Genomic DNA, 26,597 nt, shown 5'->3' with positions numbered 1-26,597 from the left:
GGTCTGCACTTGTGCCACAGACACAAAGGGAAATTGCAGAATTGGCAGAATAGACCCTATGTCATTTTCTACCAGGTGTGATCCCATAAACTGCTGCGTTTAGTGTGCCGGACTGCTCACACCCATTTTATGCCAAAATCTTCAAATTTTGCACAAAAATATTTAAATGAGCAGGTAGCACAATTTTGCTGATTTGTGCTAGGTTTGTTCTTATTCAATGTGGAATGGGAGCAAGGGACACACCATAGGTGACAGAACTCTAAAAGTGGCAAAGGCTTTTCATAGTAAGTGCCTCTTTTCATATGTTGTTTTACTGAACATTTTTTCTGACCTTTATGAAATTTTTATTTATAATACTTTCTTATATGAAAGTTTTACAGTCATTTTTTTGTAACTCCTTGAGGTACATTTGTTTTTAAAGTTCCTTAAATAAAGTATTTCATGGTGAGGTGGCACGAGATAAAAGGAGGCATGCCAGGGAGATCAGTAAGCACCAAAACATATCTGCAGACGTTAGTATACCTAACTCCCATGGGCTAAGGACAACCACCTCAGCTTGCTCTGGGTCAGCAGACAGCCCGTTTGCCATCTGCAGCACAGCCAACTGTAGTCAACCTGCAAATGAGGGATGTCACTGACCTGCAATGTTTTGCTTGTGGCTCATTCCCAGTGAGCACTGCAATATCAGTTAATGTACTGCTCATATGTAGATTAAGCAGGTTATTGTTAAGTCAGTCAACAGAGGCAGCACTTTCACTTTTCTGCTGAGTAGCATGACACAGCTGCCTAAAGTCCCTGTATTATGTTTCTCAAAGTAAAAGCAATGGTTGCAATATGCCCAATGTGATTTCCCACCTCCCCCACATCCACCCCACCCTCCGGGTGTTAGACAAGAGCAGAAATATCGTGGGAACTAAGTTACTCTCCAAGGTACACACCATCCTAATTTGGACAAATATTGCTTTTCTCACCATTGTCATTATCTCAGAAAGCCCTGTGGAAGCACCATGACCACAATGACTGCAGCTGTCCAAGGAAAAGGCCCACCAACACCTTCTCAGGGCAACTAGGGTTGGGCAATATGTGTGACCTTTCCAGAGACACCCAGATCTCAAGAACAATTTTTTTTTAAATGGTGTAGCATTTTGTTTTCATTGCCTGGGTGGTAATTTGAAGGAGTGGATCCTGTGCCCATTAAGAAATCGAAAGGAAAATTCAGGAGGACTAACTAATAAATGACCAATCCACTACTGCCAGTTTTGTGGAACAGACAGATGTCATATTTTGTGACATACAATCTTGGACTATGGTACATGGTATTGTTGGGTACTCTTACTTTGCTAAATATATAATTTTCTCTCATATCTGTTTTCGGGTCCTGCAGATGCTGTACACAGCATTCAACATGAAGGCCACTTTCTGATAGGCAGAGTACACTACCACTTTGGGAAGTGTGCATTTCAGAGGGCTGAATAGGGCAAATCCTACTCACATCCATCTCATTGAGCACTGTGTCTTTTTCCCCAGTCACCAAAAAGGGTTGGGTTTGCTGCTGTCCATAGACTCCATTTTGTACTTCAACACTGGGATTGCCTTTGTTTTCTTTTGCCCTGCTAGTTTTTTGCATTCTCTCTCTCTCTCCCTTTCCTTGGCTATCAAATATACATATCTTTTTAAATCTCAGGCTTTCCAAAGCTAGAGATTTTATTCTTCCTGTGCGGCCAGTTAACTTTAAGTGACTGCACTTTCTTAAATTTACCCATTAGCCCTATATAGTTAACTTGCAATAAATGAAATGCCCCTCAACCAGTGCGCCTCCTGTGAATAGGTCAATGTGCACAGAAAGAACATTCTAGTTATTCTAATAAGCTGACTCTATGGACTGAACTTTATCGCGGCTTTGGGACCCCAATGTCAGGGTGAAAAGCGAGTCCCAAGCCCATAATTGCTGGCAGTGGTACCGGCTGAGCGATGTTACCATAGGTGGCCTCTTAATTGGCCAACTGCGGGCCCGCCATCCAATGAAGGATGGTGGGTGGGCTCTTGATGTTGCTGGACCAATCAGTGAGAGGTGGGCCTGCTGAGGCAGGTCTAGGACTTCGGTGCACCTGAAAATGAAGGCGCCAGTCAGGTATTTGAACATTATAATTTATGAGGCCAAGGATTGTAGACCCCACTGGATGGAGGGGAAACCCTTCCCTGGGGATTGTTGGGGGCACGGGGGCTGCCCTTCGAGCCCATGGCCCCCTCTTTGGGCCATGGAACCTCCAACTCTGATTCAGCCCTATATGTCAATGAGAGGTCAGGGGCTGAATTTTCCATTGACTGTGGAGGTGGGACCGGAGGCAGACGGGCCTGCAATTTCCCATTACCGGCTAACATGTCGGTCTCCTGCCATGGTGCCTCCTCCAGGTACTTTTCCTGAAGGCAAGATCGGGGGATGGGAGGAGGGGGTGATGGCCATCCACCCACAAACGACAGGTAGTCAATTAGGCCAATTGAAGTTCCTATTAAGGCCACTCTGCACACACCGATTGGAATTTTCCAGTCAGCAATGCGGCCAGCATTCCATCCAGCTAGGACACACCTGCCATAGCTATAGGGCCACACCTGCAGCCACTAGCCATCCAGTGGAGGAGTTGCCCCTCCACAATAATGGCCTCTTTGATTTTAAATCAGAACCCATAAACAAAATTCCAGCCCCAGGTGTCTGCGTCAATAACACTTGTTTTGCCTGAAGAGTTTCAGTCCTGCCACCATAACAACAGGACTGCAAAATCACCCCATAGTTGGTTTATATTACACAAATACACAGGGATAAAAATCAATTGGAGGATATTTAGAGGGGTAGAAGAAGTGAGGGACCTTGGAGTGCATGTCCACAGGTCCCTGAAGGGGGCAGGACAGGTAGATAGAGTGGTGGAGAAGGCATATGGAATGCTTTCCTTTATTGGCCAAGGTATAGAATACAAAAACAGGGATGTAATGCTGGAACTGTATAAAATGCTGGTTAGGCCACAGCTGGAGTATTGCGTACAGTTCTGGTCACCACATTACAGGAAGGACATAGTTGCTCTGGGGACAGTACAGAGGAGATTTATAAGAACGTTGCCAGGGCTTGAAAGTTGCAGCTATGAGGAACGATTCGGTAGGCTAGGGTTGTTTTCCTTAGAACAGAGGAGGCTGAGTGGTGACTTAGTTGAGGTATACAAAATTATGAGGAGCCTAGATAGAGTAGACAGGAAGGATCTGTTTCCCCTAGCAGAGAAGTCGATTACCATGGATCATAAATTTAAGTGACTGGTAGAAGGATTGGAGGAAACATGAGGAAAAACCTTTTCACTCAGAGGGTGGTGGGTGTCTGGAATTCACTGCCCAGATCGGTGGTGGAGGCAGAAACCCTCAACTCATTTAAAAGGTACCTGGACTGGCACCTGAAGTGCTGTAACCTGCAAGGCTATGGACCAGGTGCTGGAAGGTGGGATTAGATTGAGCGGCTAGTTTTTTTTTAGCCGGCGCAGACACAAGGCCTCCTCCTGTGCTGCAACTTTTCTATGGTTTCTATATAAAACCAGCTTGGCAACAAGGGAAGTTTACAAAGAGTGTCATTCACATTGTGAATTCGTATCAACACTTACATTTCACCAAGGCATCAGTATTCTTTTGGCAAAGCTGTCCCATCAGATTATAGTAGCAGCAGTGTAGGCATTCCTGACAGCGAGTCTTTTGTTTTGCATCAGGATGCAAACATTCATAGGTATCCTGTACACAAGCCAATATGTAAGTAGAATGAGGAACTTGAATAAAAAAGAATGTCATCGTTCAGCTGCTTATTGAAAGTTTAATAAATGTAACATTCAATGGTGATCACAATACCAGGTTAATCATGAAATGAAAGCATGACTTTTTGATGTTTCACTGCAGAGATCATTAAAGCAAAATTCGCATCAGGTTGATTGGAATCTGTCAAAATTACTTTAACAAAAAAGTTGTTTCTGCATCATGGAGAGGAAAACAAAGTTAACTTTTCAGCACCTTTGTCAGAACTGGAAAAAGTTAGAGTAACAGGTTTTAAGCAAGTACAGAGAAAGGGAAAGTGGGGAGGGGAAAGAACAAAAGGGAAGGTTCGTCACAGAATGGAAGGCAGAAGAGACTGAATGACAAAAGGGATGATTTGTTTATTCTTTCATGGGATGTGGGCATCGCTGGCAAGGCCAGCATTTGTTGCCTATCCCTAATTGCCCTTGCAAAGTGAGTAGCTTGCTAGGCCATTTCAGAGGGCAGGTAAGAGTCAACCACATTGCTGTGGGTCTTGAGTCACATGCTGACCAGACCACATAAGGACAACTGATTTTCTTCCCTAAAGGACATTAGTGAACCAGGTAGGTTTTTATAACAATCAATGATAATTTCATGGCATCATTACTGAAACTAGCTTTCAATTCCAGATTTTCCTTTATTAATTAATCAAAATTAAATTCCTCCAGCTGCCATAGTGAGATTTAAACCCATGATCCCATGGCATTAGCCTGGGCCTCTGGATTAGTAGCCCAGTGATATTACCACTACACCACCAGGAGAAGGTAATGCAATAAGTAAACAAACAAAAGATGGGTCTAAATGGAAGTAGCAGGACCATCACTAGCAGTTGTCATCTGAAAAAAAACTGGGGCAGAGGTTACAATCTCAAATTGTTGAACTCAAAGTTGAATCTAGAAGGCTATAAGCTGCCAAATCGAAAGATGAGGTTGATGTTCCTCAAACTTACATTGAGGTTCATTGGAATAGTGTAGGAGGCCGAGGACAGAGAGGGCAGAGTTGGAGTGGTGAGGAGAATTAAAATAACAAATCCTTAGAATGGGATCATTTAATTAATAGCAATAGAGTATTCATATCACAGTTTAAAAACTTCCCATTTTTTCCATTATATTTTTTCTCATAACATATGTCCTCTGCTGTAAGGCAATCGATCCTTCTGGAATTGGCTGCCATTTGAACGTTGGGGCAGAGAAGTCAGAATTGGAGTGGGATGGAGAATTAAAACCACAGGCAACTCACTCCCACTCTGACCTTTCTGCCCACAGCCTTCTACATTGTTCCAATGAAGCTCAACATGAGTTTAAGGAACAGCACCTCAATTTTCAATTAGACCCTTTACACCTTCCTGGACCTTTTTTTATTCTTTCATGGGACGTGGGCATCGCTGACAAGGCATTCAGTTCAACAATTTCAGATCATAACTTTTGCCTCCATTTTTTTCAGACCGCAGTTGTTGGTAATGATTCTGTTATTCCCATTTATACCTCCACTAGACCGAATTTTTGTTTCTTTACTTGTCCTATTACCATAGTTTGTTTTGCATTGCACCATCATCACCTTTGTCATTTAATTTCTCCTGCCTTTCGTCCTATCACAGAGCTTCTCTTTTGCTCTTTCCCCCTTCCCACCTTTCCCTGCCTCTGTAATTGCTTAAAATCTATTACATCTCTAATTTTTTGCAGTTCTGACAAAAGGTCAGCGACGTGAACTGTTAACTCTCTGGGCTAGACTTTGTGCTGGAGGCAGGGCTCCCGGCGCTGGGCCGAAAATGTGGGGGGGAGCTCCGCCGCTGCCTTTGCGCGCACCTTTGGAGTGATCCTCTAGTCTTTTTAAATCAAAGTTTCAGGAGGTGGGATCCCCGTCCCTTTAAAATCTTTAAAGGGATGGGGAACCCGCCTCCAAGAGCTGCCAGCCAATCAGAGGTAGGTAAGGCGGGGTCATGGGGCCAGTCTGGAAAGCCCCGGCGAGGGGGAGTGGTCATGCAGTCCAGTGGGAGGGGGGTCCTGGAGGGTAAAACTGTTCCTGGTGGGGGTCCTCCCTGGGCTACAAATTGCCCATGAAGGAGGGACCCACGCCCCACCCAAGCTCACAGGGAGGGCACGTCATTTTACGGCATTTTCCCTGTGTGGCGGAGGCCTGCCCCGCTGCTGGTAAGATCCCAGTGGCAGCAGAAAGAGGCCCTTAACTGGATGTTAATAGGCCACTTAAGGGCCTCAATTGGCCTATGGGTGGGAAGGCCGTTGTTGGCCTATCTCGCTCCTGGGAAGATCACTGGGTGACGGGGAGGCGACGGGGAGGTGACGGGTCCCCCGCCCCGCCACTCGCCACCACCTGTTGCAATACTCCATGCCCCCCCACCTCCAACCCTGCCTCAGGGGGCCTCACAAAATCCTGGTCTGTTTCTCTCTTCACACTTGCTGCCTGACCTGCTAAGTATTCACAGCATTTACTGTTTTTATTTTGGATTTCCAGCATCTGTAGTATTTTGCTTTTATACTTTTACATCACAACTGGTCAACTTATTAGTTATTAATTTTTCCCAACAAAATCAACAAAATTAGGATTTATTTTTAGTATTAACTTCTCTGAATTTACAGCTATTTAAATTATGGTTTGAAAAAGAATGAAGACATAAAAAGTTAAAATAACTAATAAGTTTGAAGTCACTTAATAGCTTGAAGCTAACTCCTTTTTTGTAGCAGTTAAGATTTTCATTTAAGTATAAATGAGTATTGTTTAAGTGTTTAAGCAGAAGTTTACAAAGTACAATTCAGAATTATATTATCTGTTACTGTCTTTTGGATAGAAGGGGTGGCTCATTCCTCATTTCCTCCTATTCACGTATGCTTGTATACCTATCCAGTGTCCAACTTGGCCCTCCTACGCTAATGATTCAAACCCCGATGATATACTCCAAAAACCAGAACTGCAGAAAAATCCATCCAATCATCGGCACAGCAAGTTCTGTGTTCAGGCACAGGCATTGGGCTTCCCTTATCTGCTTCAGCCTTAGCTCAAGTATTTTCCTTTTCCACAATTAATGATGCAACCTATGAACCTTAAAGACAATAAGAGTTCTAACTGTAAATAAACCCTTAGATTTAATTTCAACACAGAAGTAATAAAACTACATTAATAAAATTATAAACTAGCAATCTAAATATTAAACTACAATCTATCAAACACTTAAACCGAATAATAGTGAAAAGGGAATCTAATTCAACAAATTACAAAGATTTGTGCATTCCCACAGACCTAAAAGATATGAGATACCATGCTATAGACAGCTCTCAGTCTCACTCTGTTCTTTATTTCTCACTACTAACAGTAACAGTTGTTTCTGTAATAATGACAACTTGTGATATTGTATCTGCCTAGAGTTAGCACAGCCAAAAGCCAGTCCAAATTTTGCAGAATAAGAGTTCTACCAAAAAGCTTTGTGACAGCTACCTCTTGCAATGCCTAATTCCTGTAAATATCCTCATAAGACCTTATTCTTGCACAATTATCTGCAATGTTGGAATCATTCAGTAGGAATTACCTGAAGATTGGCTTTTTCTGCTGGCTTGAGTTTTTGTGTCAATCCATTCATTAACTGGTACATAGTATGCTCCAGCTGTTGACTCTGTCTGCATGGAGAAAATCAGTATATGTTTCAATCCAAACAAGAAAACATGCATTTCCTAAACCAGAGTAAAAGTTACTCCCAAATACTACTTAGACAATTTTTAATATTAATTCAGTAGATTAGAAATTATTATACATATTTAGCAGCTATTTTTTGTATATAACTTCACATCAGTGAATAAAAATAATAGCTCCTCCTGCCCCAGTGGTTCACTTGCCAGAGGTATTGTTAACACAACCATATAGTTCAGAAGGTCCAAGGTTCAATTTCCTGTCTGTCCTGAGTTAGCTGGTCACAACCAAGTGATAGCAGGAGTACTACAAATGGTCTCAGCAACCTTGAAATAGGAGGAGGTAAATCTTCACAGTTCCTGATCTGGATTACTATGCACATTGGAAAGCTCATAAATGTTGGTGAGGATTGAACTCAGCAATGCTGTTCTCCTTGCTCCAGACCACATTTTAAAATAAGCTAGTGGCATAATTGTCTAAGCTTATAAGGAAGGATAGCAACTTGAGCAATTTATCATTGGATGATCATTCTCAATGGAGCTGTAATGCAACTGGAGTCAACACCTTTAAAAGAGGGGGAAAAATAAAAATGACAAAAATATGTGCTTTCTTTAAAAAAAAAGCTCTAAAAATTCTCTTATTAGCATGGTAAACATTTGATTGTAGAAATGTAAAAAGGGGAAAAAATCAACGTAATTATCTGGAAATCCAAATTTTATCCATCCCCCTTGCTAGATTTCATACATATATGCCATCTACAGTTTTTCTCAATATTATCTGAATAAAAACGTACATAGATAAAGCTTGTCCAGCTGAGGCAACAATATTCTCAGTCATCTCTAGAAAAGCTGGTGCTTCTACGAGGTCATCGTCAGGGAGATCAACCAGGGCAGTAAGAGACATTTCATGCAGAACTCTCTCGATCCTACACTCCAGTATGTCAGACACTTGCTTCAAAACATGTTTCAGCTCAGTTAATGAGCTGTACACACTTTCTACGACTAAAATTGAAAAGAAAATTGAGCAAACAATTTAATAAAACATTGTAATATTTTACAGCAAATGTTAGAACTATTGATTCTACAAATTACCTATAGTTTTTCCCACTTTTTGGTATTTTTGCCTGAAAATTGGGAAATATTTCAGGGTTCTAAGACAAAGACCAGCTGCCAATTAAAATTCTCACTCAAAATCTGTAAGATTTTTAAGATAATCTCTTCAAGCATAAAGGCTGATCAGAACATCAAAGGGTGGTTTCCAGCAGGAAATGGGTAAGATTGTTGGATGCCAAATTTATAGATCTTGGCAGCACGATGCATCACACCAGCTGTAAAATTGGACCTAAAATGCTGCTGGAAGGTTCCACCCACCATCCATAAAATTTATTCCCACATCTTAATGTTTAGAATACCACTGCCAAAGACCTGGGAAACTGCCATTTGTGTCTTTCATGGTGATGAATAGTGTATGGTATTGAATCCTATGGAAAGAAGAGGAAATAAAAATGGAGACTAGGGAAAAGAAAATATTAATTCCATTTAAGCGCCTTGATTCCTTTTTTCAAATTGGTTAAAAATATAGATTCATACATCTTTCAATGTTTAAAGAGGTCCAAGACAACATAGTCAGTCCAGGAATGAGAGCTTCATCCACTTGGCCAATAAAAGACTTCATCAATGGTTGAATAATAGATGGGATGTCATTCACCACACTTTGGTAGTTACTTAAAAGTTCCTGAATGCTGCAGATAAACAAAAAGATTAACGTTTCAACTATAAACCACATTAAAAGTATAAATTCTAACCAAAGATCAACAGTTACTGGGGATGGAGATCTACAGTTGTTACATTGTACTTCCCTTATACCTTCATGTTCAGAATGACCAGAAACTGCAACTAAACTTTAGTTTAACTTATTTTATCACAGCAATCGTCCAAATATCTCCGAAAATATATCAGTTGAACTTGGCCATGAAGTACGGATGTAACTATCAGCTATTTTTCTGCCTTTTACTCTTTAAGGACAAATATTGAAGTATCAACCTTGAACCGAAAAGAAACACTGACCTTAAATATTGGTGCTTAATTTCAGTTTCTTTTAAACATAGGTCGAGAGCTGCTTGTGGCACTTCAAGTCCCATTTTATACAAGTACTTTGCTTCTAAAAGTACCTCAAGAACAGCTGGATCAAAATTCACAAAGATTTCCTATTTTTTGGATGAATAGTTCATTGTCAATATCAAAATATACACAATTCAACAAAAATAAAATTAGTGGAATATATTATTCATGAATAATACATGTAGCTAAATGCAAGAATGCCTCATCGAAACCAGCTGTATATGCTTTAAATCATCAGTATCATTACCGCATTGTTAGTCGTATTAGTTAAGAAATGTAGATATCCCAAACAATTGTTTGCCTATTCTTTCAGTAATTTTATTTCGCTTTATGGTGTTTTGCACACAACATACATGGACACATGTGCACACATCAGGGGAAATTTTATGCTGTCCCCGCGTCGGATTTGGAGGCGGGGAGAGCATATAATTGGGTGGGTTGGTGGGGGTGGGGGAGAACCCCACTACATTCCCGCTTCTACCCAAATTAAGTCCGGGGAAGGAAGGCCTGTGAACAGCTTTCCCACCCCGCTGCTAATTGAGGCTCTTAAGTTAGCCATTAATGCCTAATTAATGGCCTCATCCCGCCGCTGCCGGAATTAGAGCCAAGGAAACCTGTGCGGGTTGCTTGCTGGCTCTGGGGGTTGGAGGGGTCCCCTCGTTAGAAGGCCTGAACGAGGGGACCCGGCATCAGGAAGGGGGCGCCCGCTGAGAGCCACCCCACCTGCCCTTGCTGCCAGTCCCCCTACACTCCTCCCCAGCGACCCCCACTCTGCGAAATCCCTCCCACTGTGACTTACCTGTGGCCTGGTTCCAGGGCCTTGGGTGAGTCCAGTACCAGCAGCAGCCACCACCTGTGCATTGGCGCTGCTCAGTAAAAGGGCCTCTGATTGGCCGACAGCTCTCACCAGGCGGGATTTCCGTCACCAGCATTCGTGATCCTGTGGAAGGCCTGCCGCTATCAACTTAAGTGTCTAATTGGCACTTGATTTGGCAGGCCTTCCACAGAGGAGGCAACACAGGGCTCTCGCCAGTGCTTTTGCTGGTGATTGAGACCCTCGTCGCCAAGACAAAATCCCGGTCATCATTCCTTGATCACTATTGAGCACCGGACTTGCTCCCAAACCTAAAATATGCTACCGCATAACCAGCCATTCAGAGGTAGATGAGAGTAGGCCAGCAAGATTCCTCCAGTGATTTCCCCTTCACTCTTTAAGAAAAGAAGTACCTTCTATCAACAGCACAATTTAAATTTATATAGTAAAATAAAAGCAAATTACTGCAGGTGCTGGAAATCTGAAATAAAAACAGAAAGTGCGAGAAATACTTAGCAGGTCAGGCAGCATTTGTGAAGAGAAAACAGGGTTAATGTTTCAGGTCTGTGACCTTTCATCAGAACTAAAACGTTAGGCTGGATTTTATTCGTGTGAACTCAACGGCCTGCCAACACGGAAGTGCCACCGTACAGCCCCCACGATATTACGCGCAGGGGCTGATTTAAATGGGGGGGTGGGGAGTGGCCGCCCCCGACGATGTAGAGGGGGCGGCTGCCGCGTCCCCGGCAACGGCGTCCGGCAGCACCATGCACATGCCGGCGCCAATTTTGAAGGGCTTCAAGCCCTTCAGTAACATTTTAAAATTTAAAGGTGCCGATCTCTGGGAAATTAAAATAAATTTTAATTTAAACTTTAAATCCCATCTCCCATCCCCCAATGGGTAATTTATACATTAATTGCCCTCTCCCCTATAATAAACTTTTATTAGCATCCCGAACATTCCCCCCCGAAATTTGTTCCCTTCGATCCTCAACCCCTTCCCACCATCTCCACAGCCAATAAAAATTGTTTTCTCCACTCCCCCACCCTGAAAATTTTATTCCTCCCTCCTTCCCACCAGGTTCTCACCTCGAACCTCCGTACGCGAGGTGCATTCAGCGGCCGTAAAACTGGCGTGGGACGGCCACCACCAGCAGGTATGGTCATTTGCATCTTATTTAAGTATTTAGATGAAGGCCCCGCTGCCACCAGTAATATGCGGCGAGCCCTTCTCGACGTCAGGGCACGCCCCGCAGATTTTTACAGGCCCCCCTGCCACAGCACACGGCGTTGAGGGGCTGGTAAAATTCAGCCCAATGAATGGAATTTTGTCACCAATGAGGAAGTCCCAACATTGGGATGCAAAGCGGGTAGTCACGCTCGCTGACAGGGGAAGATGAAAGGAAATCTTAACAGAGCCATCCAACTGACAGCTGGCAGATGTGGGAGCTGGCCAATATTGGAGAGCGAGTGGTGGGGGGGTGGTCCTGGCACCTGTGAAGCAGGCGCCATTATTTAAAGGGGATGCAGCATTCTGTTGTAAGGCAGCACAAGCAGAGGGGACTGAAAGGGTGGCTAGATAAGGGTTCCGGTAGTGCAAAGGCTTGGAATGGCCTTTTGGCTAAGATCAAGTGTAGTATCTGTTCTTATCAGTGCTTACTTGGTTGAGAAGAGACCATGATCATTGCCTTTTGATCCTGGGTAGGCTTTGAGTGAAATGGCGATAACCAATCTTCGAGCTTCAGGCCTGGGAGTGCGCAACACCGTTCAGGTGGTCGTGAAGGACAAGGAAGGAGATGCACCGGTTGATCGCACCTTCTTCGTCGAGAGGATCCTCCTCGAGTGCTGTGGATTTCAAGCTACAGACGTCTTCTGCCTGCAGGATTTCCCTAGCAGTGGATACTTTGACGTGACGTTCCGGAATGTGGCGGGATGCATCAAGTTCCTGAAGGCGTTCAAGGAGAAAGGGGACCGGGCGCTACTGTCGATCCACACAGCGGAGCCGCTCTTCATGCTTCCGTCACAACGGGACCGGGTGGTGACGATTCACCTCTACAACCCCCATGTTCCGGTGGTGGATGTACTCACCTTTCTCGCCAGGTACATCGAGGTGGCCGGCAGCAGCACTGATGTCAAGGACCCCTTTGGGATTTGGACCAGCAAGCGGCAGGTCAAGGTGACCTTGAAGGTCGATCCCAGTGGAGCCATCATCCACCCTCCCTCCAGCTTCGCTATCGGGGGAAGTCGAGGCTTCTTGGTCTAAGCTGGGCAGCCGCACCTGTGGCAAATCTGGTCACGTGGCAGCCAACTGCAGCACGGTTGTTTGCAAGAACTACAAAGAGGAAGGCCATCAGACCAAGGACTGTAAGCAGACTAAGTGTTGCAACTTGTGCGGTGCGGCAGGCCACCTCTACAAAACCTGCCCCAAACGCTGCCTCAGTTATGCTCAGGCGGCAAGGTCCAAGGAAAGGCCGGGAGAAGGTTCGGCGAAGGCGTCCGGTGTTCGAAAGGAGACAAGCAACCTTCTCCGCAGTGAGGAACTTCAACCTGAGAAGGAGAAGGAAGGGAAGGCAGCTGAAACCAGCAACCCAGCACCTACCCTGCGCCCGGAAGCCCCTCCTCCACAGACAGAATCAATGGAGGAGGAGGCAGCAGATGGACAAACAGGTCAGTGGCAAGTGGTCCAGAAGAAAACCACAAAGAAAAATCATCCAAAAGCGGAACAAGCCACCACCCAAACCAGTGGCAAGAGGAGGCTACCTTCTGAAACAGACTACAACAGCGCCTCTTCACTGGACGGGGAAATGCTGGAACGACAGCCCCTTCAAAAGAGGCGGCAGAACTCCAAGGAGATGGAAGATAAAGCATCCCCGCCCCCGGGCACTGGAAGCTGTGATGGGCCCGGCGTGCCCCAATCCCAAAGCGCCACGCGTAACGACGTGGCCAACGCATCTCAGCTCCGGGACACCGGGAGCAAAGACGCGTCTGGCGCACCTCAGCTCTGGGAAGACGGGAGAAGTGATGTTTTCGAGGAGGAACAGATGGAAGCAGCAGAGGACAACCCAATCCTTTCTGCCTACAAGACTCCCCCGATGTCACCCCAGCGGAACAAACCCTGCATGAAAAACCAAGAGGGGTTTCTGAGCCCAACCAACGTGAAACTGCTTGCGCACACGATGGGTATGCAGGAACATCCCGAAGGACTGGGACTGGCAAGGACAAATGGTATGGGAAGCAACAACTAACTTTTAAAAAATGGGTGTAAGGATTGCTTCCATTAATGTGCGTAGCATTAAATCTACTACGCGATGTGTTTCAACCTTGGATTACCTCACCAAGGTCAAAGCTGACCTACTGTTTCTGCAGGAGTGTGGAATACCACACCTCAGCACCTACAGGCAGTGGTCGCGATGGTGGTCCCACGGGCCATCGATCTGGTCGGGGGGTAATGATTGCCGTTCCTCCGGCCTGGGTATTCTGCTGCGGGGAGGTAACTTCACCATCTCCGAAGTTAAGGAGGTGGTGGGTGGTTGCCTCCTCGTAGCAGACGTGATGTACAACAACGCTCCGCTCCGGTTGATCAACGTGTACGCCCTGGTACAACGCAGCGAGCGGCTGACCATCTTCCAGCAGCTCCAACTGCTGCTGGCGACATCCAGGCCGGTCATCCTAGGCGGTGATTTCAACTGCATCATCGATGCGGCTGGACGATCCGGAAGTGACAACAGCAAACTGGACGCTACGTCCAGATTCCTAATAGAAACAGTTAAAGATGCCAAACTGCGCGACGTCTTCAGCAAACCTGCAGACGGAGTGCAGCGCAGATACACATGGTCAAGATCGGACGGGTCTGCCCGTTCCAGGATTGACTTCCTGTTTGTGTCCCGTGCTGTCACGCTCGGATCCACCGACGTCAAGCCGGTGTTCTTCTCCAACCACTGCCTCTTACTGGCCGACTGTCACTTACAGGACGACCAGCGGGTTGGTAGAGGGACGTGGAAGCTCAATGCTACACTGCTGACCCCGGAGAACGTTGAGGAACTCAAAAGGGATTACAAAGGTTGGAGGACCGTGAAACCCCTCTTTGAGTCTCCGGTTCACTGGTGGGAAGCGATTAAGGAGAACATCAAGAGGTTCTTCATCCACAAAGGTGTTCAGAGGGCGAGAGAGAGACAGAGGGCAATGTCCCGACTCCAGAAAAATATGCAAAATCTGCTCCAGTTGCAGTCAATGGGGGTCGAGGTCAAGGAGGACCTCCAAGAGGTGAAGAGCCAGCAGGCCTCGCTCTTTGCCAAGGAGGCCTCCAAGATCATCTTCCGGTCCAAAGTCCGCTCCATCGAGCAGGATGAGACGTGCTCGCATTACTTCTTCCAAAAGGTACACAGAGAGAGCTCTGTTATCAACAGCCTGAAGGAGGAAGATGGCTCGGTAACGTCTTCGCAGTCCGACATACTAAGGATCAGCAAATCCTTTTATGCTGGGCTGTATGACGCGAAGCCCACAGACAGCAGAGCCTCCCAGTCCTTCCTGTCATCTATCACAGAGGTCTTAGATGACAGCAGGAGGGAGAGACTGGACAAGCCGCTAACTCTGGACGAGCTGACAAAGGCCGTCGAGTCCTTCGAGACGAGTAAAACTCCCTGTGGAACTGGGTCGGCCCGGACCTGCTGGAAGTATACGAGAGTATGCTCCTGGCCGGCAGCATGTCAGAATCCATGAAGAAAGGCATCATCACCCTCATTTACAAGCGGAAGGGGGAGAGGGCAGAAATCAGAAATTGGCGTCCCATCTCACTGCTTAATGTTGACTACAAAATTCTGTCCAAAGTCATAGCCAGTCGAGTCAAGTCTGCTCTGGAGTTGGTGATTCACCCGGATCAGACCTGCACTGTACCCGGCAGGAAGATCTCTGATAGTCTCGCGCTACTGAGGGATACGATCGCCTATGTACGGGACAGGAGGGTGGACACCTGCCTCATCAGCCTGGACCAGGAGAAGGCTTTTAACAGGATATCGCACACCTACATTATGTACGTGCTTTCCAAAATGGGGTTTGGGGAGGGAATCTGCAATTGGATCAAACTGCTCTACACAAACATCAGTAGCGCAGTCTCAATCAATGGGTGGGAATTGGAAAGTTTCCCGATCCAATCTGGAGTCAGACAGGGCTGTCCTCTCTCCCCGGTCTTGTTTGTTTGCTGTATTGAACCCTTTGCTGAGTCTATTAGGAAGGATGCGAGCATAAGAGGGGTGACAATCCCAGGCAGCAGAGGCACTCAGGTGAAAACCTCCCTGTACATGGATGAAGTCGCCGTCTTCTGCTCGGATCCGCTGTCCGTGCGCAGACTGATGAGCATCTGCGACCAGTTCGAACTGGCCTCGGGAGCCAAAGTTAACCACGGCAAGAGCGAGGCCATGTTCTTTGGGAACTGGGCTGACCAATCCTTTGTCCCCTTCACCGTCAGGTCAGACTACCTGAAGGTGCTGGGGATATGGTTCGGAAGGGCCGTGGCGTGCACCAAAACCTGCAAGGAGCAAGTAGCCAAGGTATGACAAAAGTTGGGCATGTGGGGGCAGCGATCTCTCTCCATTGTGGGTAAGAATCTGGTCATCAGGTGGAGGCGCTCACGTTGTTGCTGTATGTGGCGCAGGTCTGGCCCATACCCCACTCCTGCGCTGTGGCAGTTACCCGAGCCATTTTCCCCGAGCAGACCGCAAAAGTCATTTGGCGGAATGCCTCATCACCAGAACTTTCAAACAAGCACCAAGATGTAGCTTGGCTGGTGGTGAGAAGGGCCCTCCCCGTCAGATCCTTCATGCACGCCCGAAGTCTCGTCCCCTCCGCGCAATGCCCCCGCAGTGGCTGTGGTGGGGAAGAGACGGTCGCCCACCTCCTCGTGGAAGGTGTCGAGGTTCATCCCAAGCAGCTCTGTAACACAGGAGTCTGTGCTCTACGGGCTGTTCCCAGGGACGCACACCAAGACAAACATCAACTGCTGCTGGAGGACCATCAATTCGGTGAAAGACGCCTTTTGGTCTGCCCGAAACTTGCTGGTCTTCCAGCACAAAGAGTTGTCCACCAGCGAATGTTGCAGACTGGCACATTCCAAGGTCCAGGACTACGTGCTGAGGGACGCACTAAAGCTTGGGGCAGCCGCAGCAAAGGCTCAATGGGGAAAGACCACAGTGTAAGGTCCCCCCACCAAGCTGAACTGAGGGACGGGATCCATGGGAAACCCCTCGAACTGTATCGGGAAAATTTTGTGTGCTGTCAATGTAAAAATGTATGTGGCATGACAATGAAATGGAAGGGTTGTGAGGCAACTCATGATTGTATAGAAGGAAACTGATCACCTTTGCAATGCTTGTATTTCTTTTGACTTGATGCTGTTCTAAACTGTTTGGGAATGTAATTTTTACAGATTTTTATGAATGAAGTATATTTTGGAAATTTAAAAAAAGGCTTGGAATGGCCGAGGCGTGCACCAAAACCTGGGAGGAGCGAGTAGCCAAGGTACAACACAAGCTGAGCACGTGGGGGTAGCAATCTCTCTCCATTGTGGGTAAGAACCTGGTCATCAGGTGCGAGGCGCTCACGTTGTTGCTGTACGTGGCGCAGGTCTGGCCCATACCCCACTCCTGCGCTGTGGCGGTCACCCGAGCCATTTTCTGCTTCATCTGGGGATCTAAAATGGACTGGATCCGGAGGGACACGATGTTCAAACCTCTGGATAAGGGCGGGAAAAATGTACCCAACGTCGCCCTCATCCTGATGACTACCTTCGTGTGCGGCTGCATCAAGCTGTGTGTAGACCTCCAGTCCGCAAACTCCAAGTGTCACTACGTGCTGAGGTTCTATCTGTCCCCAGTGTTGCGAAGGATGAGCCTGGTCACATTTCTGCGGAACGCTCCATCCAGTTGGACTGTGCCGTACCACCTATCCTTCATGGAGCAGTTTCTGTGGAAAAACACCTTCGACCACCGATCCATCAGGCAGTGGTCGGCACGGAATGTCCTCAAGGCCCTACGGGGAAAGGAGACGGTGGATCCTGTCAGATGGTTTCCCAAGCAGACCGCAAAAGTCATTTGGCGGAATGCCTCATCACCAGAACTTTCAAACAAGCACCAAGATGTAGCTTGGCTGGTGGTGAGAAGTGCCCTCCCCGTCAGATCCTTCCTGCATGCCCTAAGTCTCACCCCCTCCGCACAACGCCCTCGCGGTGGCTGTGGTGGGGAAGAGACGGGTACCCACCTCCTTCGGGAATGTGTCTTTGCAAAGCAGGTGTGGAAAGAGATGCAGTGGTTTTTGTCGAGGTTCATCCCAAGCAGCTCTGTAACACAGGAGTCTGTGCTCTACGGGCTGTTCCCAGGGACGCACACCAAGATAAATTTCAACTGCTGCTGCAGGACTATCAATTCAGTGAAAGACACCCTTTGGTCTGCCCGAAACTTCTTGGTCTTCCAGCGCAAAGAGTTGTCCACAACCGAATGTTGCAGACTGACACATTCCAAGGTCCAGGACTACGTGCTGAGGGACGCACTAAAGCTTGGGGCAGCCGCAGCAAAGGCTCAATGGGGAAAGACCACTGTGTAAGGTCCCCCCATCAAGCTGAACGGAGGGGCTGGATCCGTGGGAAACCCCTCGACCTGTATCGGGAAAATTTCATGTGCTGTAAAATGTAAAAATGTATATGGCATGACAAATGAAAAGGAAGGGTTGTGAGGCAACTCATGATTGTATTGAAGGAAACTGATCTCCTTTGCACTGTTTGTATTTTTTGACTTGGTGCTGTTTAGAACTGTTTCGTCATGTATTTTGTACAGATTTTTATGAATAAAGTATATTTTGGAAATTTAAAAAAAGCTGCTGGAAGACTGAGGGGCTGGATCCATGGAAAGCCCCTCGAACTGCATTGGGAAAATTTTCGTTTGCTGTAAAATGTATATGGCATGAGAAATGAAATGGAAGGGTTGTGAGGCAACTCACTCTTGTATTGAAGGAAACTGACCTCCTTTGTATTTTTTGACTTGGTGCTGTTTGGAACTGTTTTGAAATGTATTTTTTTTTTACAGATTTTTATGAATAAAGTATATTTTGGAAATAAAAAAAAAAGCTGCTAGAAGACTGGTGCTGCCTCCCTGGAGGTGCTCCTCCAGATGGCAAGGGTGCAGAGGGAGGTCCTCTTCCCATGTGACATCAAGAGGAGGTCAGCAAGGCAGATCAAAAGGGCATGGCAGGAGGTTGCAGAGGAGGTTAGCAGCCACGGGGTGGTTCCCACGGACACGGTTGCAGTACCGGAAGCAAATCAATGACCTGATGCAGCCTGGCAAGATGAGTAGAAATCATCACACTAAGCTCACAGCCTTGAATGTCACAAAAGGTGCATATGAAATGTGACAAGATGGTGCCCACCCAGGCATCGGCCATGACCAGGCACCAGTATTCACTGTCAGCCTCTCAGTGGAGGACCCAGATTTGTCCGTCACATTGCCAATACTAAATGACCCAAGGCAGCAGACATCCCTGTGGTGCAATGATGGGCATTGAGGCTGCCACCAACATAGGCACGTATTTTGGCTATGACGGACAAGTGACAATGTGTATTTCTGGGTTTGCAGGTGAAGAAAGCTCACAAAGCCATAGAAAGGTGATGGACTGGAGGAGATAAGCCATTTCTCACTGTACTGCCTCCGGCGGAAGAGGAGGTGATGGAGCGAAACGACTTGGAAGCAGGACAGCCTGTCGCTGATGGTGAGGCTGGTGTGGAGCCAAGACAGTGAGTAACCTAATGGAAGAGGCCATCTATGCCATGAGTGCAGCCATGTTTCTGACGTGTGCACGCATGGCCTTCGCCATTGAAAGAGTGGCGAACCTCATGGAGAGCCACATCCAGCATACCATCCAGTGGATGCAGGAGGTGTGCACTGACCTTCATACCATCAACTCATCCATGAGCTGTGTGGAGCAATGGTTGGGCGAGAGGGGCACGACACCTGGAGTCCTCACCAGGTGTTCATGCTCCTCAGGTGGGCAGGGAGGGACAAGTGTATCCTGAAAGTGGAGTGAATGCCTGAAGCCCCTGGGGGGCTCTTCTCATGGTGCTCTTGGTGCGCAATGTGTGTCTTCAGCCCCTCTGACCATTACACTCATGCCTCATGAAGCCAGAAAGAGAGGCAGCTCCTGCACAGATGCAGAGGGCCCCCCATGTGTCAGGGCCCTCTAGGCCTCAGGCAACCACACTCATCTAAAGCAACGGAGCAAGAGGCAAGCAGCCTGCCTCCACATCAACTGCTTGCGCGGGGGGAGCACAAAGTAGGAGCACCCACATGCACTCGCTTAAATCCACCTAGTTGCATTTGGGTATCAAAGGGTGATAATTTATTGTGTCCTGTCACACTGTTGGCTGAATGTGACAAATTAAAGTTATTGTGTGGCACCATAAACGGTCTCCTATACCCACTTCTGCACTATTGGGTTCTTAACAGCTCATGTGCTCTTGAGAAGGATGTGATGAAAAGGTCCGGACTGCAGGAGGTCAATGTGTTATGCATGCCTTGGCCTGATGTCATGACAGGCCCAATGAGATTCTAAGGACATGCAAGGAAAGGCAAACAGGCCTATAGGAGGGAGAAGATTGAATTGTTTACATGGGCATCTAAGGAATGCCTAGGAGAAACGTGTCTGTATGAGTGACTCGTGAGCCTCCCTGGCATTATGTCAATGTGCTTGCCTGTGGTCCCTCGGCTGCTCTGTCATTGTCTGCCTGATCTGCAGCCTCCTCCAAATCTTCCTCAGAGGAGGAGGAGGCATCATGATCAAGGAAATCCTCATTCTCCAAAATTTCTCCCCTCTGTAGTGCCAGATTATGCAGAGCACAGCAGATCACAGCAATACATGAGACTCTAGATTGAAGGGCTCCACCAGATTTATCTAGGCATCTGAACCTCATTTTCAGAAGCTGTATGGTGTTACGACAAATTGCTCCAGTCAAAGCCCCCAATCAAAATATACGATTCTGATTGTGGTGGGAGAAACACACTGTTAATTCAATCCCGTCGCTCCACAGATCGCCAAACATATCATTTAAAAATTTTCAAATTAAAGAAAAACCCATCCAAATTGTACCATCTATGAACCCCCGAATGAGGCTAACCAAACTAGGTGTCTGTAAATCAACAAATTAACTCTTATATTAGAAGAACTAAATTCTTAAACACTATGAAGATATAAACAACGTTTAAAATAGAAAACAATTAGAGTCGTTGCAAAGTTACAGTCCAACGTTGCTTGAAGTCCTCACGGATGTTGCTTGAAGTCCTCATAGCTGTCCGATGGGGAAAAAAGGTTCTTGCACAGTGGAACAGTCCGTAGTCTAATTCCAACAATAGGTGATGCTTTCCATCTCCAGCGAGTTTCAACAATTAATGACTTGCAAACACTTTCAATAGAATCAATCTGACTTTGGAGTTTTTGCAGGATAAAAGATTGTCACAGTCTAACTTCCCTTCCTTCAGTTTAAATTACCAGAAAAATCTCTTTTGGCTTGACTTTTTTAGAATTTTGAAAGATAATAATAAACAGACTAAAATCCTATTCCTTCAGTTTAAATGGTTGAGAGCTCTTTTTCCAGGTACTGTCACCACAGCTGTCTGTCTGTGTCTCCTCTGTGTCTGTCTTCTGTTAGAACAAATTGTCTTCAACTAAAATGCCAGATCAAAATTGAATGGTAACAAATGTATCGCTTAATACTCACTCTTAGTGGCTGTATCTATGGTAACGAGAATGCACCCTTTGATTCGCAGTCTCCAAATGGTTGTTTCTAAGGCAACAAAAATGCACCTTCCTATAACTCCTGAGGCTTGCTGATTCTTAAAGCATACTGATCCTTTGCAAGCCTTAAAGGCAAACCGCATATTCCCGGAAAAAAAAACTACAGGACCATGACAATGGCCTGCTCAATGGTTGCCCATGTCATTGCATGGCAGCTGTTGTATGCATATTCTGCATCTGTGCTGCAGTTCCGCACAAGCATAAGGAGCCATGTCTTCAGTGTGTGGCCCTTGTCACCCAGTATCCATCCTCAAAGGCACACGGGTGGCCTGAAAAGCTCTGGCACCTGGGGCTACCTTTGAATGTAGAAGCCATGGAATCTTGCATAAACTGAAGGATCTGTTTGCGGTGGTCACAGACCGGTTGCACATTGAGCAAATGGAAGCCCTCCCTGTTGATGAGGACTGCTGCTGATCTGTGGGAGCCTTGATGGGCACATGTGTGCAGTCGATTGCATCCTGCACCTGGGGAATCCAGCAATGGCCCCGAATCCTACCACTCTCTCTGTCTGGCTGGATCAGTGCGAACTGCACCTATTGGCCAGCCCTCTTGAACATGGGATCCTTGACCAGCTTGATGCCCCAGTGGACCACAGACTGGGAAATCCCACAGATGTCTCCAAAGGCTGCCTGAAATTATCCTGAGGCATATAAGTTAAGAACAACTATGATCTTTACAGCCACAATGAGTGCCCACCACTTCCCACTGGGCTCAGATCCTCCTCCATCATAGCAGACTGCTCCGTGCCCACCTCCCTGCACCAGCACAATCTTCGGCGATAATGATGCTCCAACATCTGCAAGAAGCAGAGACTCTCTGGTGGGTGGGTAGCATCTTCTGCGCACGAGGCTGGTTGCGTGCCCCTCAACGCCCTCCTCATCCCGGCCCCCTTCCACCCTCATGAGCCTCCTGCCCCTCTGGGTCTTATAGCCCCACTCCCTGTGGCTGCACTTCTTTCACTCTCTCATGCTCCTCCTCACTGGAGGCCTCAAAACCAGAGTGTATGAGACCCATTGCAACTTGCAGCACTCACCTCTTAAGGCCTCTCATTCCCCTCATTCTGCATACATAAGACATAGCTCAGACAGACTTGTCAATCTTTATGCCTCTGATGTGTCTGCCAAGGTTGCCCAGCCTCCAGCTTGACACTCACAGGCTTTATTCACTCTCATCTTCACTGTACTGCAATGCTGCTACTTGCCAACTGCAGCCAACACTGTCCTGCCATGAACTCCCACCTCCTTATAGCTGGTGAGGCTCCGAAACGCCATTCTTCATGTGTGTCCCTGGAATAATCCGAAAACTTCGGAAAATGTCTGTAAATTGGCTCTTTAACAGGCTCAATTGCCTGCCCAACGCCGATAAGCCCGGTCTCCACCCAGCAGCCTGGCCACCTCTGGGAAAATTCAACAGCGGCGGGAACAAGTCAGGCCTTTGTCCCATTCTTTGACACGTTCTCCCGCCATTTTGCTGGCTAACCTTCCTCACACCCCGTCACACCCAGGTATGAGAAAATTCTGCCCATCCATTCAGATTTTCTGAGAAAATTGATGACCATATTGTTGTAGTATGCAATTATGTTTTACTAGAACTCAAAAACTACAAGAAAAATAGAATCAAAGGCAAAGGGGAAAGGAGCAGCAAGAATCTTAAGCAAAACGAAAGAGAAGCAATGCCAGAATAAACTGTACATTTTAAATATTTGTCTCTATGCACACAAGTAAGAACATAAAGATAGATATAGAAAGAAGTTACATAAAAATAGAAAGTGCTGGGAATACTCAGCAGATCTGGCAGGATCAGTGGAGAGAGAAACAGAGTTTGACGTCTCAGTTCGATGAAACGTCACTGACCTGAAATGTTAACTCTGTTTTTCTCTCTCCACAGATGCTGCCAGTTCTGCTGAATATTTCCAGCACTTTGTTTTTATTTCAGATTTCCAGCATTCACAGTATTTTGCTTTTATTATAGAAAGAGGTTGACTTGTTCTATACTTTTTGTGGCATATTCACACTTAAATATGAAAATAAACAATAAAAAGAGCTAGTACATAAAGGGAAAATGTGGGGAAAAGATATGATATGTAGTAACATTCTGAATGTGATATTAAAATGCAGGTATCAAGTGGCACAATGACATTTTCTAATCTAATATTTGAGTGTGACATAATTGAAACATAACTCATCTTTCCTAGTATAGAAGCTCAGCTTTTGTATTGAAGGCAAATCTAACTGAGTCAAAAGCAGATTATTTACTTTAATATGCATTCAACAGTTATAAACCAGATGGTAATGTTGCTATAAAATAGACCTAATTTACTGAAATACAGATATAAAGAAAAAGGTAATATTATTATATTAAATTTTGTTTGTCTTTCTCCATTATTACACCAGCACTGGAGACTTCAAGAACATAAGCACCTCATGTGTAATTATTAAAAAATAGATGTATTTAATTGTTTCACTCTGTAAGTTATAAACATTGGAACTGAATCATTAGTGAACTTTTTTTTAACCTTGGTCTCAGGATGTCGAATAAGCAGTGAGGCACGAAGTCCATTTCGAGCGAAGTCAACAGCTTGGCACCATCCCCTGTGATACACCACCTCGAACTCCAGAAGTACAGCTGCCATCTTGTTATAATTTTTGATAACTTTTTTCATTTCAGGGGTCTAACAATATGAAAAAATGCAAAAAATAAGTATTACCATAAAAATTTAAACTGAAAGATCATATTGTTCAATTTTTCTTATTCAGTCACATAACGTTCTGTTGCTCTTTTTATAAGAAATTAAAGACATATAAAATTACCTTCAAAATTTCAACATTGCTTTTCAGAAACTTCATGGGAACATCTATTTTTCTGAATAGCTGTCGGGCCCACATAATCTTCCCAGACACCTGCCAACCAGAAGATATCTCATAGTCATTAATACTAGAATGAATACAATGTGTATTTTCCAATGAAAGAAAGACAGTCTTGCATTTGTACAGTGCTTTTCATGACCTCAGGATGTCTTAAAGTACTTTACAGCCAATGAAGTACTTTTGAAGCATAGTCACTGTTATAATATAGGAAAAGCTAATTATATGATCAAAATATCCCTTTTATAAAAAGCAGAGAATGCCCTAGCTTGGGGCCTATAGGAAATACTGAATATCCACAAAAATAGCCTTTTGAGTAATTTGATACAGATTTTGTTTAAAAGATTTTTAAGTAGAAGTGGGACTTCCAGATGAGAAGTTTTTATCAGAACAGAGCAATTTAAATTAAAATGTAAGCTTACAGGTGGAACATTACGTGGTATGGGTGGATTTTCTCTTTGTTTCTGGTAGGTCTTGCGCGCGAGGTCTAAATCTCGTCCAAATCGCTGCATGACCACTAGGTACTTGTCTGTAAGATCCAATTGTGGCCCAGCAATACGCTCAAACTTGCCCAGCAAGTCTAGCATGTGTTCCGTCTGAAAAGATGCAAGGAAACAGTGAAGGCAATAGGTTTGATTCAACTGTATTTTTGAATGGTTTTGTTTAATGTTACTTACAGTTAAGGACCGCTCAAACCAGGAATCCATAAAAGTCTGCATTGATTGATAAAGTCCATCCATCTGGTATTTAAAATCCAGGTAATCATTGTCAAACTGAAAAGTAACATCCATAAATTAAATCGTAACTTGAGGCTACCAAAAATCTCCAAACTATATGCTGAATTAATCAAAATAGTAATGCTATAGGGCAGTCTCTTATTTGAGGAAGGACTGAGCAATTCTTTAATGCTGCAATTCAATGTGAAATTTAAAGAAATTGATGTTCCATCACAAACTGGGCTCTGAACAGGTACAGTATGCCTGAATTGCATTGCACCTGCTCAGACCAAAGTACACACAAATTTTATGAGCCAAACCACCAGCATGACCGTGTTGTAGCACTGGCTCAGGTCTACCTCCCGACAAAGCCATACACCATGAAGTCATCACCAGGAGTAAAAACCACCAAAACTGACCCCATAACATCTTGATCACTGGACAGCGAACACAAGAATGTAAAGGAAAATACCATTGCATTCCACCTTTCCTGTCCTAAAGTTCTAAAGATATCATACGATCCAATGTTCATGAACTACTACTTCTGTCAAATCCCTCTTGAATTTCCAGACACTGAGAATCTCTAATGTTTACCTGGGCAGTTTATTCCACACTTTACACTCTGTGGGAAGTAATTAAAATCAGAACTATCTGCACAACCTCCCTTTTCTGAACTTGGAGGAAAGAAGAATAATCAGAATGGCCAACGATCACTTTCAATACAATGATGTCACATACCACATTGCGGCATGGAATTCATGTTCAAATGCCAAACAGATAAAATGTCCCCCAGAATTGTTTGCTGCCTTCATCAAACACTTTTCAATGAAGAAAAAGGTAAAGTAAGTCTATATGATCTGCAATAACATTAAAGTATGGTACCTCTTGTTTCCTGTGGTCCAATGCATCATAAGTCTTTGATTTTGTGCTGCTGATAATTGTCTGATAACGCACGTATATTTTGTCAAATCCCTCCATTTTAACATTCTGGAGATGTGATAGGTTTTCCATAGTGTTTATCACATATGTAATCTTCACCAGACGCTTGCAAAAAGTGTCAAACTTGCCAAATATATAGTTTTCACTAAAAATAAAATATTGATTACAATTTTACTTATTGTAAGTAATAAAATATTGAAATTAAAACATACACAAAGAAATCTTACTTTTGAAGGAACATGTACTCCTGGTGACCTAGTTTAAATAAACTTCTTGGCTGGAATTTTATGTCGGGGCAGAGGCCCTGCCCACTGGCCAAAGAGTCGGGGGTGAGTCTGCCTCCACCAGGTCTGGAAGTCATGCCAAAATTTTACGTTGCCCAGGCCCTTAATTGGCCTCAAGCAGGACTCCTGCTTCTCTGAGGCAGGAGGTCCGGCCTCCAAGAGCTGCTGGCCAATTGAGGGAAGTGTGTGGGGCCTCACCGGGGACAATCGGCTGGGCCCTGGCGAGACAGGAGTTGGGGGGGGGTAGGGGAGGGCGGTCGGTCGAGAGGTGGGGGGGCGGGGGAGGTGCTCCAGAAGGGCAGCTTGTGCTGAAGGGGGGGAGGGCTCCTTGTGGGGAACAGGGTGATTAGGAGGTTCCCCCTTTCCAGCCCATAAGGAGGCAGCCAGTTTAATTGGGTGGCCTCCTCAGCTGGCGAAGTGCCCATTCGCCTCTGGTAATATACCACCGGCGGCAGTAGGAAGCCCTTAAGTGGCAATTAATTGGCTAATTGAGTCTTATTTGGCCTGGGTCAGGCAAGCCATTTGTCACCTCCCCTGCCACATAAAATTGGAGCGGGGCTGGGAAGGCAACA

At 45.6% G+C, this 26,597-nt stretch overlaps 1 protein-coding gene across 2 annotated transcripts in view; it reads right to left on the bottom strand.

Annotated features, from left to right (window-relative positions):
• Positions 1 to 26,597, bottom strand: part of dnah5l (dynein, axonemal, heavy chain 5 like) — a 472,330-nt gene that overhangs the window by 319,228 nt on the left and 126,505 nt on the right. For both annotated transcript variants that reach the window (XM_068012046.1, XM_068012056.1), the window contains exons 14-23: positions 25,685 to 25,886; positions 24,764 to 24,859; positions 24,509 to 24,682; positions 24,033 to 24,122; positions 23,738 to 23,893; positions 9,525 to 9,664; positions 9,048 to 9,199; positions 8,252 to 8,459; positions 7,361 to 7,448; positions 3,639 to 3,762 (exon numbers count right to left, since the gene is read on the bottom strand). In XM_068012046.1, the coding sequence (XP_067868147.1) occupies positions 3,639 to 3,762; positions 7,361 to 7,448; positions 8,252 to 8,459; positions 9,048 to 9,199; positions 9,525 to 9,664; positions 23,738 to 23,893; positions 24,033 to 24,122; positions 24,509 to 24,682; positions 24,764 to 24,859; positions 25,685 to 25,886 (1,430 nt within the window). The remainder of the gene's footprint in view (positions 1 to 3,638; positions 3,763 to 7,360; positions 7,449 to 8,251; positions 8,460 to 9,047; positions 9,200 to 9,524; positions 9,665 to 23,737; positions 23,894 to 24,032; positions 24,123 to 24,508; positions 24,683 to 24,763; positions 24,860 to 25,684; positions 25,887 to 26,597) is intronic.

This window comes from Heterodontus francisci, chromosome 2 (assembly GCF_036365525.1).
Source record: "Heterodontus francisci isolate sHetFra1 chromosome 2, sHetFra1.hap1, whole genome shotgun sequence".
Classification (NCBI taxonomy): Eukaryota; Metazoa; Chordata; class Chondrichthyes; order Heterodontiformes; family Heterodontidae; genus Heterodontus; species Heterodontus francisci.
This window is presented reverse-complemented; position numbering and strand designations above follow the sequence as displayed.